Source organism: Dromaius novaehollandiae, chromosome 3 (assembly GCF_036370855.1).
Source record: "Dromaius novaehollandiae isolate bDroNov1 chromosome 3, bDroNov1.hap1, whole genome shotgun sequence".
NCBI classification, from domain to species: Eukaryota; Metazoa; Chordata; class Aves; order Casuariiformes; family Dromaiidae; genus Dromaius; species Dromaius novaehollandiae.
The window spans coordinates 14466322-14481924 of NC_088100.1; the positions used below are offsets into that span (position 1 = coordinate 14466322).

Genomic DNA, 15603 nt, shown 5'->3' on the forward strand with positions numbered 1-15603 from the left:
TAGTCAGAGAAGACAGTTTTATCTGTTCAAGATATTATGATCTTCATTTACAGCTCCTATGTTTCTTATCTTATGTATACAGATGGATATATTGTTTCACAAAATTATGGAAGTACTCACTTGGCAGTGGGCAAGAAAGGTTTGGTGAAATTCTGAATTCTCATGTAATGGCCTCTATTTGGAGAAGGAGGTAAAGCCAGTTATATTAGATTTTAAGTAGCTTAAAAAGAAAATTAAAAGAGCAGGTTTTTCACTGTCCCATCTCAGTTGAGCAGGGTTCATACAGGGCAGCTTAGCAACTTGGAAATTTTGTAATTTCATAATGTCTGTCATTTTGATCAGAAATACTATGACTTTTTCCTTGGTATGATAATATGAACAATATAAGATTTTCCTATTTCCTGACATTCAGAGGAAACGCAAACAAGAAGAGGAAAATAAGGCTGCAGAAATAAGAGGATACCAAGTATTCTCAACTACTAGCATAATTAGGTTAAAAGACTTGGCTTAATTTAATTTATTCTCCCTTCAGGCATTTTTTGTGTTTGAGGAACATCTTGATTAAATATGCATCACTTTTTCGCAAGCTGAACTGAAATCAAAATAAGCCTTTATCAGTATAATTACACCGTGCTTATACCTAGGAGTTTAGAGGTGAACACTGAATCCTGTTCTGCTGTTTTTAACATGCATAAAAGAGCTTATAATCTGTGTGAAAGAATTCTTCATTAATTTGTTTCTGTTAGTAGCTGTTTATTTTTCATCATTAATTATTAAGAAAAGAGCAAGGCAACAGTCTTTATGGAAACTTGACACAAGAGAATTTGTCACATGAACTATAATCTCTTTTTAGTTTGTTTAACTGTTCTTAGGCAGTATAGGCAATGTCAAGTTTAAAAAAAAAAAAAAAAAAGATAGCTTTCAACCATAACCTGAATTCTAAATTTCAAGAAATAGCATTATTTCATTTCAATTAATAGATTTCATTTCTAGTTTATTTTAAAATATTTTCTTGTTCTGGATAACTAGTTTACCCCTGAGATTCACTTTTTTTTTTTTTCTTTTCCCTCCTTATTGGTAGAATAATACTTGTCTTTCTGTAGGGCCTTCCATATGAAAAATTCAAAGCTTTCTGTAAAAGTTAATAAATTCACTGTACTCCAGAACTGGCTTCGTAGATGGATTACCTGAAACAGAGTGGTTTCAGTTTTCAGAAATGACCATTAACTTTTGGATGTACGTTCCTTTGAGATGAGGTTTTTTGAGGTGCCCAAAGCCTCATTGCTAAAGGAGATAGACTTTCATTTCTAATTGAAGATACTAAGGGCTTTTCAAAAGCAAGTACTAGCATTACTCAGAATCATTGTCCAAACCTGAAGAAACCCAAAATCTAAGGTCTTCTGCTCATTTTATTTTTATATCGGAATGTGCTTATGTACAATAAAGATAATTTAGAGTGAGCAGAGCTAAGTTCTCCATTTCTGTGGTCCATGTCCTATGCTCCAACTACAACCTTATTTCCTTTCTATTTCAGACAACCATCATCCTCTGGTTAGTATGCAGGGTTTGTAGAACTTCTAGTTCTCTTATGCAATACAATATTAATGTCTTTAATTGATGACTTTTTATTACAAACTTATTTGAAAAACCACAAAAAGCCTAATAATACAGGAAAATTAAAGTTGGCCAATAGACAACCCTTTATCAAGGTGGCTTGTATTTGTCTTTGCTTTTGGAACCTTTCTTAAGTTTTCTTAGCTTCCTTGCATTTTTTTTATCTTTTTTTTTTTTCTTTAACAAATCTGAAGTCATCTCCCTATGAACATAGTTGCTTGTGTTAAATAGTTACTTTAATAATGGGTTTTTTTTACAATTTCCACACTTCTTCCACACTACTGGTGTCATCTACATGTGGAGTCCAGTCTACTCTTCCTTGAACCACTGGAAAGTGGCCACTGCCTCAGGTGGGATGTTAAGTGAGCCAGTTCTCTGCAGGGCTGAGATGGTCATCTCCAGTGCCTGACAGTTGTCTTATTCCTATGTTTAGGGTTGTTCTGATAACTTGATGCAGTAGTAAAGAATGTTTGTCTCTCTGTCTCTCTCTGTCTCTCTCTGTCTCTCTCTGTCTCTCTCTGTCTCTCTCTGTCTCTCTCTGTCTCTCTCTGTCTCTCTCTGTCTCGTCTCTTTTTTTTTATTATTTTTGCTAAGGAGGATATGGCCTTTTATTACTTAAGAGATACAGACAGAGTGGGAAATCCTCTCTATTATTACAGAATATTTCTGTCATATTGCATTTACTTTCCTATGCAAAATACACATTTTCTGAGACTGAAATGTTTAACCTAACTAAATTATTCAGGTTCTGCATTAGTATGAAATATATTGGCCTGTGATATATAGAATATCAAAAAATTTTTTTTCACTTTCAGGTTTTTTGTGTTTGTGTGTGTGGCATTATTTTTTCTTTATTTTTCTCCCCCCCCCCCCTTGTTTTTAAGTTGTCCTCAGTAAACTACCTTTGGGACTATTTGTCTTTCATTCTGCTCTTAGTGCAACATTAAGAGTTATATTGGTTATGCCCCGAGATGGGCATAACTGTCGGTTTTCTAGTTCAGTCCAGGCATCATTGCCATGAAAAGGATTTCCACAAAGAGATGCTGCGTACTTTATTGGAGTCTAAGTGGGAAATCTCTTCTTTCAGAACTCAGTCGCGTCTCTGGTTTGTTTTCCTGAGAATCACAGCAGAAAATGTGACTTTTATTGCATTAGTGGTGAAGCTTTCATTTTGCCATGGTGGTTTTTGCTGTGTTTACTATCTTTTGGCCTGCAGAAGAACATTAATATGCACCTGGAACGTCAGATGGGCTGTGATTAATGTTCTTCTATTCCCACTCATGCATAGTGGGTGCTGTTTCATGGCTGGCTGAGGCCTGCCCTTTCCCATAAGCTGTTCTTGACCCTGTGTCCCCGCCTTTTCCCTTTTGTTGTTCTGCTAAGCATGAACCTGGCTGATCCGACTGAAAATTAATCCCAGAAAGGGGAGTGAATCAGCTAGATCTTCTAAGTTTCTCTTTAAGTATATTAGTATCTGTCTTTCCCGCTCTTTTGTTGCTGCTCACATTACTTTGACGCAAAATTAAAAGTACTAATCAAGCAGGGGAAATGGAAAACCCACAATTATTGAATTATTGAATATATAGCCTACAGTTGGACAGATTTAGATAGAATATGAAGGACCATTTATTACTGAATTCTATGTCTTCCATTAATAGTGGAGATGGCGATTCTGCTACCTCAGTGAAAGATCCGCTTGGAGTCCTAGAAGGCATCGTTTCTGCAGTCCATACAAGTGTTGAAAAAGGGTAAGAACTTACTGTATGGATTCTTTGGTTAAGGCTTTGAAAGCTACATCTTACAAAAGTATGGAAGGTACAGTACTGAATATGGATGACTTTTATTCATGGGTGTATCTAATGGGTTTGCAGTACATTTTCTAAGATTTTATTCTGGAACAGGCTATCATTTATAAGGTTTAAAATCTGAGACCTTTACTTGACGAGCTGGAAGAAGCCAAGTCACTGAACCTAAAACTAGGTCAGCCATGTATTATGGTAATTTGAGGAAATGGAATTTCTGCTCTGACTACTGCAGATTGAATATCTGCCAGAAGTAGAGTACTGCACTGCTTTTGTTTCAGTTTATTAGATAAACTACAAATGATAATGATATAGATATGTAAGTGTAGCAATATTTGTCAAGTTTTATTCCAGAAGTTTCACAAATGCTGTATAATGCTTCTCCCAAATTTTTTCTCCTCTTTTCTGTATATCCTTATTTCAGTTTGCAGAATGATCAATCTAGCTCACTGATTTTTCCTATTGCACTGCTAGGAAAGAAAAGGAGAAAAATTAAAATGAGATTTTAGTTTTCCTCCCAGATGTGAAAACTAAGAACTCTTAAAAAGCTATACTTTCTGATAGCTAGAAAAAAACAGTTGCCTTGTTGTGTGGAGACTCCTACACTGGCATTAAATTAGATAAGTAGAGTAATATCAAGCTATTGGATACTGAAGTTGACTGATTTGGTATCATAACTTACAGTAGATCTCACTTGTAGTTATTTTACTGTAGATGGGAATGTAAGTACTGTTTTATCCAGAGATAGGCTTTCTCACATCTTTTATTTGTATACATTATTAACATTAAAGTGTTAAAACAAGAAGTTGCATTGAGGATTAGTGTGACTACAAGAGTTTGTTCAGATTCATTTAAACATATGTTCTTATTTACCTACTTAAACTCCAGCTATTCTGTTTACAAAGCATAAATCTTCCCCTCGAGAAAACCTATATAAACATTAGGTGTGAGCTCTGCAGAACTCTTGAAATATTGCAGCAGACCATCTTAATTCTAATACTTTTAATTTACAGGTTCAATGCCACCACAGTCATTTCTAATTTAGCTGAAGTTCTGAGCTGAACAGCATTATTCAAACAATATAAAGCCTAAATAAAATTGTAATTGGGGCCAGCTGAAAACCTAAACTGTCAATGTTTATTATTTCAGAGCTGCAAGACAAGTTAAATTGGTGTTTCTGACTGGTATTACCTTCTTGTCCGTCTTGTTAAGATAAATAAGGGAACATTAGTTATAAATCACATTCCCCTTGGAACTACTTTCTTTAAAAGAAAAAAAAAAAAGGAAAAAAGTTCTAGTTTGAAATGCTACTGAAGGATAACTGAATGCTGTTTACTGATTTATTATATGTTCATTTGGAGACAGGAAGGGATAAAATGAATTCTTCTGTCTGACACTGCTGGCTGGTTGCTTGTGCTAATGTGTGTAGTGTAAATGCTTTCACATAGACTGTATTTAGTCTAATGCACTCCTTTTAATAGTCTAATTTGGTTAACAGTCTATTCTGATTATCTAAGAAAAAATACTTCATCTATGAAACATCTCTGTCTTCTGTTTAGAGAATATGGGCATTCTGTAATTGTTAGCATACTAGAGCATACAATAATTAAATTGGCTAGTATAGAAAAAATGAGAAATGGCTAGAATTGCAAGCAGGAGAATGTATAGTGAAAATAGAGAAGGTTCCTATAGGGAATGAAGGAGAATATAGGGCAATAAGAATAAGCTTCAGATACAAAAATGTCATACTTCAAAAGCAACCAGTCAAGTTGGTTTTCGTAAAATCAGGTGGTATGCAAGTACAGGCATCAATCAAGACCAGACACAATAAAAATGCTTAAAATTTTAGGTGCTAAAATCCAGTATCACTATGATATTATATCATCGTAGCTGAAGAGATGTTGTTTTGTGATATTATATGGTTATTTGAAGGGGGTTTTTTTGATTGTTTTTAAGTTCTTATACGAGAGAGGGAGAGGAGATGGAGAGTGTCTAGAGAAGGCGGGTGTCTGAAGGAGTCATCTGTGTAACCACTTCCCTTAGATATCTGCTCAACTGTTTAGGATAATATCATTGCTGAAGTTAAGGTGCTAGGTTACTGCATGCGGCACAACTCCCTCATTGCAAAGGCATCTTATCAACACAATAAAGTTTAGTCAGTGAGGCTGTTTAGAGGCTGAGTATCTAACTTGTCAGCTAGCATTGCGCCCTGGAAGGTAGGCTCTGCAAAAACAAAACAAAGATGTTGGCTTTCTTTTGACAGACTTATGTAGTCTTAAAATAATGGAGTTCAAATGCCCAGGAAAGCGTAATATCACATGACACTTTGATTAAAAGCTTGCTTTATATGGATTTGACAAGCTGTATGAGAGATGTATTAAAATCTAGTTTATTGAAAATTTCAAGATGTAATCACTGGATAAATAATAATGAGTGAAGCTTTTGTTAGGGGAATTCTCCAAGAGTTTGTTCTTGTTATTACAATACTTAACTGTCTAGATAATATTAAATTTTTCCTAAAGTGTGAAGAAGACACAAAAACTGTTGATATAACAGGTTCCCTTCCAACCCTTAGTACTCTGGCTTTCTCTGAGGCATCAGACATTTTTTATAGTTGAGAATATCTGCCTCTCATTTCCTGAGGTGTCTGTTTGGTATGCCTGCTGTAGTGGCTTGAATGGCTTCAGAAATAGCCTGAGGGAAATATTTATTTCAAAATTACCGAAGGCTTCTCAGAATTTCTTGTCTACCATGATGCAGTTTGTCTGCTGGACTCATTTGTATGATTCTCACCTAATAGCCCATCTCAGCCTCTCGCACGTTGGTGACGCTAAATTCTCCTTTGTGTTCCAGTATTTTGTGCAACTGAAGTGTTTGGGGAAGGTATTTAATGATAGTTAATAGTACATGATATACAGAGGTAAAATCTAATTATTCCTTCTGACTCTATTGGTATTTTAGTTATATTTCTATTTTAAAATATATTTAATTACATTTTAATTTAAGTAACTTTAAAGATATATGTCCAAAAGGATCAAACTCTTTGTCCTAACGTTATATTTTAGCTATTCTGCGTTATGCATTTCAGTAGTCTCACTTAGCAGAGAGACTTGATAAGGGTCTTTTCTAAAAATCAGTGCAAGTGGGCAAAAAAAAAAAACAAAAAACCCTGAACAGCAATAATAAAAGATTGTAGGCATTTTTAACCTACATCAATTTCCATGCTAGGTGGCAAGATATAAAGCCTCTATTCAGCCTTGTGCTGATTCCAACAAAAAGCAGATCTGAAGACCTATATGGCAAAGTATATGTAATTCTTCATAGTACATTAAACAGATGAAATGCATTTTGCAAAACAAGAAAGTCCAAAACTCTACAGAGAATGGTGCTTTCTCTGGTGTCCTCCAATAGACTACAAAATTCTGTGAAATGAATTTAATGGAAAGTAAGTGCATGCTTCCTTTAAACCCTGTTTAATTAGAACAAAATAAACGAAACCAACTTTGATTCCAATGTTAAAAGTTGTGGACAAAGTGCATTTTCCTTTGAACCTGCCCAGAAAGCCACACCCTAGCCATAGTCCTTATTATATATAGTTATAAAGAAATATTTTTTTCACATGCTTCAGAAAAAAGCAATCTACTGTGAATAGTTTACCCACATAAGTAATTAGAATGTTTCCATCTTCAGCATTTTTTTTAATAATTAATTTATTTAAAATGAAGCGTATAGGATGGACTGGTATTAGAAAGTAAATTTGACTTTTGCCAGAACTGTATTATGTTCTAGAAAAAAACTGTTCAGATTGTTACCTGAAACATATAAGCCTATTTATGTTCCCTTGAGGGAGGAAAAAGAATTTAAAGCCCAATAACTTAGTAACCATGCTTAGAATTATTCAGCTGAAAAGAAGTGTTACAAATGAAAGAAATGGTTTCAAACCTTCAGTAGCCCAGGACTCTGCTATGTACACAGACAATCTTTTGTCTGTTTGATGCTTTCATAGAATAACACTTCCTCACTGAAGCATCTATATTGTACAGTTCTTACCATCTTTATATGACTATGATCAAGGCTAAAATGGCCGAGGTGATAGTAGTGTTTAGAAAAACAAAATCTGTGATTTGCTCAAGTAGTGTGCTGTGGTACCAACTGTGGTACCCATTCACTGACAGGCATGCAGACATAGCAGTACTGAAATAACTACATCAGCTTCATCTCCATATGTTTCTGTATGGACATCATGTAAAACATGAAGTATTAAAGAGAGTAGAGGCTTGATAGTTAACGACCTCTTAGGGGGAAAAAAACCCCCAAAAAACTACTCTTTGTCAGGATGTGTGAAACTATGTTTAACACTTGTTTTCAAGCATGAAGATAGTGGTGAGATCTTTCTGCAAGTTCGCTTTTGAACTCTGCTGAGGCTGAAGTGAAATCATTGACTATAAATGTAAAAATATTTTTTGGTTTTGATCAAGTACATATTTTGTAGTCAAACTGAAAAATTATTGTTTATCAGCACGGGGAAGTGATGAAGACTATCTTAAAGTGTAGAAGAGTTAATACAAACCACTGAAGTTTCAAGATCAAGTTCTGTTTTGCTTCTCCCACATGTGCTCTGATGTTATTCCTCCTTTTGTATTTTAGAAACAGGCTTTGCCAGTTACTGAGAACTATAGTTTTAGTATATTAATAATTATGTGTTTTTTCACATAATTTCAGCAGAATATTTTGACTCCTTTATATTATAATAGTGTAGAAGTGTTTGTATTGGAAAGCACAGAAAAGGTCGCTTAACTTTCCAACCCAAATATTTTCTGAAAGTACCTCACTTAATACAAGTGTGGTTTTTTATTTTGTTTTTTGTTTTTGTTGTTTAATTATAGTCTGTTCTTCATGATTACTCTGTTTCTGCACACGTATCAGTGTTGAACACTTTAAAAGGGTTATCAGAATATTTGAGGGCAGCATATCTGTTTAGACAGAGACAATGTAATAAGGCAGTGATGGCCAACTTCCCTTTCCCAAAGAGTATGCCTAATTACGACTGAGAGCCAAAAACCAGATATCAGCACTTGTCCTACCATCAGCTCTCCAATATGGCTTGTGCTCTGACATCGTTAAAAAAGCAAGTGGAGTTGTAAGTGTTATTAGGATAGAGAACAGCACAGAAAATGTCAGAGTGGGATGAGAAGGTGAAGAAGCCTCTGAACCACACTTGATCTGTGCTTGTATTTATTTCTAGTATGTATACTTCATTTCAAGGCTGCATCAGCAAAGTGTTTAAATTCTTCTCCTAAACACAATCAATTTTGTAATAATTGTAGCTTAGAAGGATAAATTATCTAAAATATCAGAGATTACTTGTCCTTGATGGACCTTACTGTGTTTTTGCTGATCTGGTAGAGATGGGTTTCTTAAATCTGTAATGAAATGATAGCAAAGTTGGCCTGTAATAAATTTCAGCTGAGGTTTTGATTTATTTATTCATTTGAATGTTTTCTTTTTTTATTCATGTAAAAATATTATTTTTAAAAAAAGACAACTTACAAGTTGATATGGTTTGTTACAAAATGGTCATGCTTGTTACCAAATCACACAGGCAGGAATGTAAGGAATGGTGTTTTCTATACTTCATACAACAGTTTTGAGGGATCCCTGTTTTGCACACATTCCCCTGGGTTTCAGTTCTGCATAACAGGAAAGAATAATTTACGAGCTTTCTGAGGAAATTTCTGGCAATGAAATAGAATGTAAATAACTTTGAAATTGCATGTCTTTTTTGGATTAGGTTTACTGAAGACAGTTAACACTGAATTCTTTAACTTGAATTCCAGGGAGAAAGTTGTTTCTTCAGATGACCTTCTGGAGTGGTTGAGACCTTTCTGTGGTGATGACTCTCTACCTGTGAAGCCTCGCATCAGAATATTCCAAATTATGGAGCAAGCATTCCACCTCAGTGACGAGGACAGCAAGCTACTCGTGTTCTTCAGAACGCAGGCTGTCCTCAGAGCTTGCTGGCCTGAAACAAAGGTATTAGCATTGATTGCTATAAATAATAGCATACAGCTGTTTCTATACAAAGATTGAATAATGAAATGTTAATTTTCAGTATGTGGTTGTGATGCGTCCTGTCAATATGGATATCATTCCTACCTTCCTACTAGATGAGGTTTCTAATAAATTGTGATTCTTTATAAAACAGAGATAGCTAATGCTTCTCTTCGGGATCACAAGTACAGAATACCAAACTGCAACAAACACTGATTTTCCTCCATGTCATGCATTGGCCTCTAATTTTTATATATTCTTTCCCTTCTGACCACTGTTTTCTGTCATTTTTGCCTTCCCTGTTTATCATCTATTTGGCATAGTGTTATAATCAGAATTAGAACTAGAATTTCTGGCCACTGTCCCTTTTTTCTAAGCTCCTTGTGTAAGTGTTGTCTCGTAAGCAGGCACTGGGAATATCAGGACAGTGTCAAATGAAAAGACTTGCTTGGTAGGGAATGCATTAGGTCATAGAGGCAACTGTTGCCTCTCTTTAAATGCCAGTACCCAGCAACTGAAAGGTAGTAGTTTCTTAAAACAATTTGTGCCTTTAACTGACCAAGTGAGAATTTTAGATCTCTTCCAGTGTAAAGTCAGAAAAAGTGAGGTAAAATCATTACTGAAAGAAGTTACTCTAAGCTATTACTCATTTCACTGCTAAGAGAGACAGAGCACTTTTAGCACAAGTTTTGGAGTCTGAGATGGATTACCTTTCCTCCTGACTTAAAGGATAAGGAAATACCTAGCTTTCACTTTTTTTTTTTTTTTAACATACATAAAAGTTCTAGAATTCAGCATTTCTTTTACAGAATGTAAAAGCTAGCTTGTTTCCTACCCCTCTTTGAGGAAAATACGCTTGTGCTCTTAATCATCACGCACCCTCATATGAATCTCGATAAAACTGCCATATTGCTTGACACCTTTTGTTACAGCATACAATGTATAAAATGTTTCTCCTCCTTTTTATCTAACTGGCTTTACTGAGGCTTTGGAGATTTTGTTTGTTTGCTTGTTTTTCCACTCATGTATGTGGGTGCACATACAAGTGTCAGGTAGCAAGAGGATGTGAATTAATTTTACTCCTTGGTAGTCCAAACATGCAGACTATGGGAATTATCTCTTCCCTTGTTTGAGCTGTGTTTGCAGGGAGTATGCTGAATAGGTCCTCTCACCTTTCTGTTATGGAAAAAAAAAAGCATACAAACTCTAAACATATTCTACACGATTTATGTGCAGACCCATATATGCCACTAACCATTTTCAAGTCTATTTTTTCCAAGTTTGTTTAGCTGACGTCAACATTATTTTTAATTAGAAATTACCTCTTTCGGTAAAAAGAAAGATTTAATGAAAAGTTAAAATAAGTTTGTGTATGGCATTTCTGTTATCTCCACTGTGTCCATTTCTGGTGTCTAGAAAACAAGAAGGATATTAATAGATTGAAAGGGTTCAGAAGGTAGATCAAAGAGAATATTAAGAAGTTCCATACTTAAACTCTAGAAGTTTATAGAAGACAGGAACTGAAATTTGATAAAAGATTTTTCAGTTTATCAGGCAGGGAGGGGGACAATACATGATGTCCAAAAGTTAATTACAAAAATTCAGATTAAAAAAAAAAAGTGTCAGCAGATTTTCTGTGACCAAATGAAATATTTTTAGCCATTTAATTTGTTTGCTTGTTCAAGTGCACTCCTACTGTGTGTGATTTTTTTTTTTTTAACACCAATAAGATTCTTATTGGATATCCATTAATACTTTAACTGCTTTATTTCCTGACAAACTTTAAAGCATTTAATATCAGAGTATGTATTTTAGAGTTTCTGCATTTCTAGGTACAGTGAAAATATCCTAAATGCTTAACAGGAAGGAACATTCTTGTAATAACACAGCTGTCTTTGAAGCTTGTGTTATTTTGAAATCATATGAGTATCACTTGTTTCTTGTAAAATTATTCAGAAGCAGAATTACTTCTCATCCGTTTTCTGAATGCCTCTTCCATCCCCTCCCCTCCATGAAAATGGCAAATGCTCTTGGAAGTGAAAGAGGACACTTCTAATACATCTTGCAAAACCTGTGCACAAAAGCTTCATACAAAACAAAAGCAATATCTCAGTTTTGACTCATAGCACTAAGGTCATTCAAGATAATAATCTTAAAAAGAAAATGCTTATCTCTTGGCTCCTTTAAAATTACTTTTCCCTTGCATTCACAATAATACAGGCACTTAACTACTCAATTACTCTTCAAGTGTATGTCTGAGATGATTCTTGATCTTCAGTTTTTTGTTGTTAGTATGTAGCATGCTTTGGCAATATTGCTGTTACCTGTGATCATGCTTTTCAATCCAAAAGCACTTTAAGTCTAAAGTTTTGAACTGAAACATGTAGAAAATTAGATGTAGATAATAGCTTTAAGCCTTTTCTGTTGGAGAAAGAGAAAGAAACTGTTATTTGACAAAAATCTTGCAAGTCTCATTAAACTTGCTTAAAAAATGTGGAAGACCAGATCACTTTTAGTAGTCAAAATGTATAAAACTTCACAGCATAAAACTAGCAACCATTTGCTTTTGTCTCACGGTGTTTTTGGACCTAATTAAATCTATTCCATGCCAATAATACACTAATATGTCCTTGCCATAATAATGCTATACTGTCTGTGGTTAAATAATATTGTACTTGAAGCATCCTTGATCTGTCAAAAGTTTCTTAAAGAGATTTAACAAATCAATAGTTATTCAATGTTCCAGATTCAGCCCAAAATTACAATGATTGCCCTGGTGTAAACTGTGACAGATGGTCCTCAATATGAAGGAGTTTCCTGTGGAAAGAATGCTCATTGCGTAGTACAAGAAGCCTTCAGCTTGCCCACCGTTTGGCTGGTTTCAGTCAGGTTGTGCTTCTTGAATAAATAAATACTGGCAGTGTTGCAGCAGTTTGGAATAACTAAGGCACAAGTGATTTATGGAAGGCTGAAACTGAACTGCCTCTTCTTATGGAGAGGCTGGAAAGAGCATGTTCATCTTGTGTCTGCACAGAGACGCATAAATTATAGGAATGTAGAAAAATACAATTTGGAAAGGACCTCTGGAGATCATCTGGTCCAAACTTCAGTTCAATGCAGGGCCTTGAGATTAGGTTCTCCAGGGCCCTGTTAAGCTAAGCCGTGATTATTTCCAGCAAGAAACATTTTACTGTGTCTTTTGGCAACCAGCTGCAATGTGGTGTTGTTCCCACAGTGAAGATGCTTTTTTTCCTTATATCCTGATTGAATTTCCCCTGAAGCAACCTGTTTTGTTGCCTCTCCTCCTGTTACTGTGTGTCCTTGTGCAGAGACTGCCCTCATCTTCTCTATAACTGCCTTTCGGGTATTGGCAGACTGTGATTAGATCTGCTCTCGAGGCTGAACAAACCAAATTCCTCCAACCTTTCTTCATCTCTCAAGTTCTCAAACCTTCTGAACATTTTGGTAGCCCCATGCTGGACTCTCTCCAATTTTCCAGTCTCTCTCTTGACCTGAGGGGACTGAAACTGGACACAGTATTCCAGGTGCAGCCTGACAAGTGCTGAGAAGAGTGTAATAGCCACATCCCTTGATCTGCAGGCTGTGCTCTTGCTGTGCAGCCCAGGATGTGGCTTGCCTTCCCCACTGCCAGGGCACACTGCTGGCTCAGGTTCAGCTTGTGTTGTCCAGGGCCCACGAGCCTTCTCAGCAGAGCTGCTCCCCAGGCACCCAGACCCCAGCCTGTCCTGCTGCTTGGGATTGTTCTGTTTTGGGAGCACAGGACTTTACATATGCCTCTGTTTAACCTCAGGCATTTCTTGTTGGCCTAATATTCCAGCCTGATAAAGCTATGTGATAAAAAGCACAATTACTGTGTTAAATAAGCTCAAATCTTTTAGAGCTAATTATATATAAATATATATACATTTCTGTAATATATAATTCTCTGTATATAGTGTTTATTGTTTAGCTAAGTTCAGAAACAGTTTTCATACTTAGCACAAGTGAAAGCTCTCCTTATACATACATATATAAAATTATTTTTTTCCCTCTAGTTCCTGCTACAGAGTGCAATCATAAGAGTCCTGTTGGAACATCTTTAAAGATAATTCTGATTTTCATGTCAGCTCAAGTTGGATGTGGTAGATGGAGTCCTTTGTTTCTGGTGGATGCCTTGTGCTAGGTAATGGATGTGTGATTTAGACTGAAAAGTCATATTGCTTAGTCTGTTAGGTACCAGTAACTGACATTTGGAATTCTTCACTAATGTCCAAGAAGAATGAACGATCCACTTTTTAGACAATTTGTTTCTGTTTTTCCGTTTTAGTCAGCTGATATCAAACTGAAGTTCAGGAGCTGGTATTATGAAAAGGAAATAATAACCTTATTTGACAAATAAGTTTGCTTATTTTGTGAATTAACAAACAGGGGAGATTGTATAATAAGATAGTGTACTGCAGACTGTTCTCTCTCTTTTTTTGCTACACGCATTTCAAAATCCTTTGTGGTATATTAGTAAAATAGTTACACTGGAATTCAATAGTTACATCACTGCTGAAAAGTAAGGGAAGGATTTGTAGAGGAGGTGTTGGCAAAGCATTAATTACCAAGTTTCTCATGTCCAGGTTAATGTTTTCAGTGCAAGCACCTTAAAAAAGCATCCCTATTCTACAGAAGGGGAAGTTGAAGAATAACTTAAAGATTCTGTCAGATTGTTGGGTAATCCTGGGTAAGCCAGGGCCAAAAATAGAAATTGGGAATTACTTCTTTCAGACATGCGCTATGCCATATGCTAGCTTTCAGACTGCTGTGACACTCAAGTTTGGTCTATAAGTATCTATTTCTCTAACATCACTACACCTTTATTAACTCAGTCATCCTTTCTCATCTAGCAAAATAGTAAACAATTTGAGATCGCATCAAAACCCTGGGATCTAATTCTATTATTAGCTAATAGAGGAATGTATATAAAACTTGTCTAAATAAGTTTGAACTGTAAATATTTCAAAAGTATGTTCATTATATTACTTCCTAATTGTTTTATCCTTACTTCGTTGGCATTTTTTGTACACTTTTAGAAGGTTCCCTCCTTCCCCCTACAATTTCTTGGTACAAAAATGGACTTCAGATGTTGTAAAGGATGAATGTGATTCCTATTGAGCAAAGATGAGTTTAATGATATTGCAGTGTTCAATTACCAGAAAATGTGTGAAAGCCACCCTCAGTGTCTCTAGTAATCCTCTTAGTCAGGCTTTGCATACATCAAAGAGGGCCTTAATATTTAATTATGCTGTAGGTGGTGTAAGTAGTGGTCCCACAAATCAATGTGCTGCTGGGAAACAGGCCAGCTCTTACAAAATTAAAAATGTACTTTATGGAAGCAGCTACCTATCAAACAGTCAGAAACACAGCAATTTCCAGTTCTCTAATGATTAGTTAACAAAATTAAAAATTCAGAGGTCCTCATTTTTCAAAGGCTTGAGAGTCCTTAATTCACATTCGAGAAGCATCCCACAGCTACTGGAGGGAGGAGGCATGTGTTGTTTTAATTCTCTTGATGAATTTTATCTGAGCTCTTCAGGTTCTGTAATTTTCTAGTTAACTGGTGCATGAAAAATATGGGTCAAAATACTGACGTTTTCTTTAAATAAAAAAAACATTTTGGGGGTAAGAAAAGATGTTGTTTAGAATATTCATGTCTTGAATCATAGCTTTGTCCATCTAAGATTGGAAATCCATTTGTGCGATATATATAAAAATAGACTCTGTAATGGTTGGCAGCAATATGACGAATGTTATGTACAACGTCTGCTTACAGGTTGTGGGTGTCCGTGGTCATTCAGTTCAGTCAGCGACCAGTTACAAGGCACAAGTTTCAGTAACAGGAGTCAGTGTTTTGCCCCAGAAAGTTATAGGGCATTAGCAAAGGTTCTGTAGGTAAAACAAGTTTAACTTATGAAAAGAATTTCACAGTTGTGAAGCTTCTGTAGGACACACCTTGTCATAAAAGGATTGTTTCATTATTATGCAAATGACAAATGTAATTACTATTTGTATGCCACTTAAATGCAAATAGCCTTGTCATTTAGGGAAGGTAATCTCATTTAGCCTCGCCCCTCATATTGTTAAATTATGC

At 35.5% G+C, this 15603-nt stretch overlaps 1 protein-coding gene across 3 annotated transcripts in view; it reads left to right on the plus strand.

The window, feature by feature from the left end:
- NBAS (NBAS subunit of NRZ tethering complex) overlaps positions 1-15603 on the plus strand; it is a 186031-nt gene that overhangs the window by 133427 nt on the left and 37001 nt on the right. For 2 of the 3 annotated variants that reach the window (XM_064508451.1, XM_026097158.2), the window contains exons 47-48: positions 3273-3362; positions 9254-9449. In XM_064508451.1, coding sequence (XP_064364521.1) covers positions 3273-3362; positions 9254-9449 — 286 coding nt within the window. Of the gene's footprint in view, positions 1-3272; positions 3363-9253; positions 9450-13522; positions 13651-15603 lie in introns of all 3 variants that reach the window. The other variant, XR_010388180.1, reaches the window with a different exon arrangement.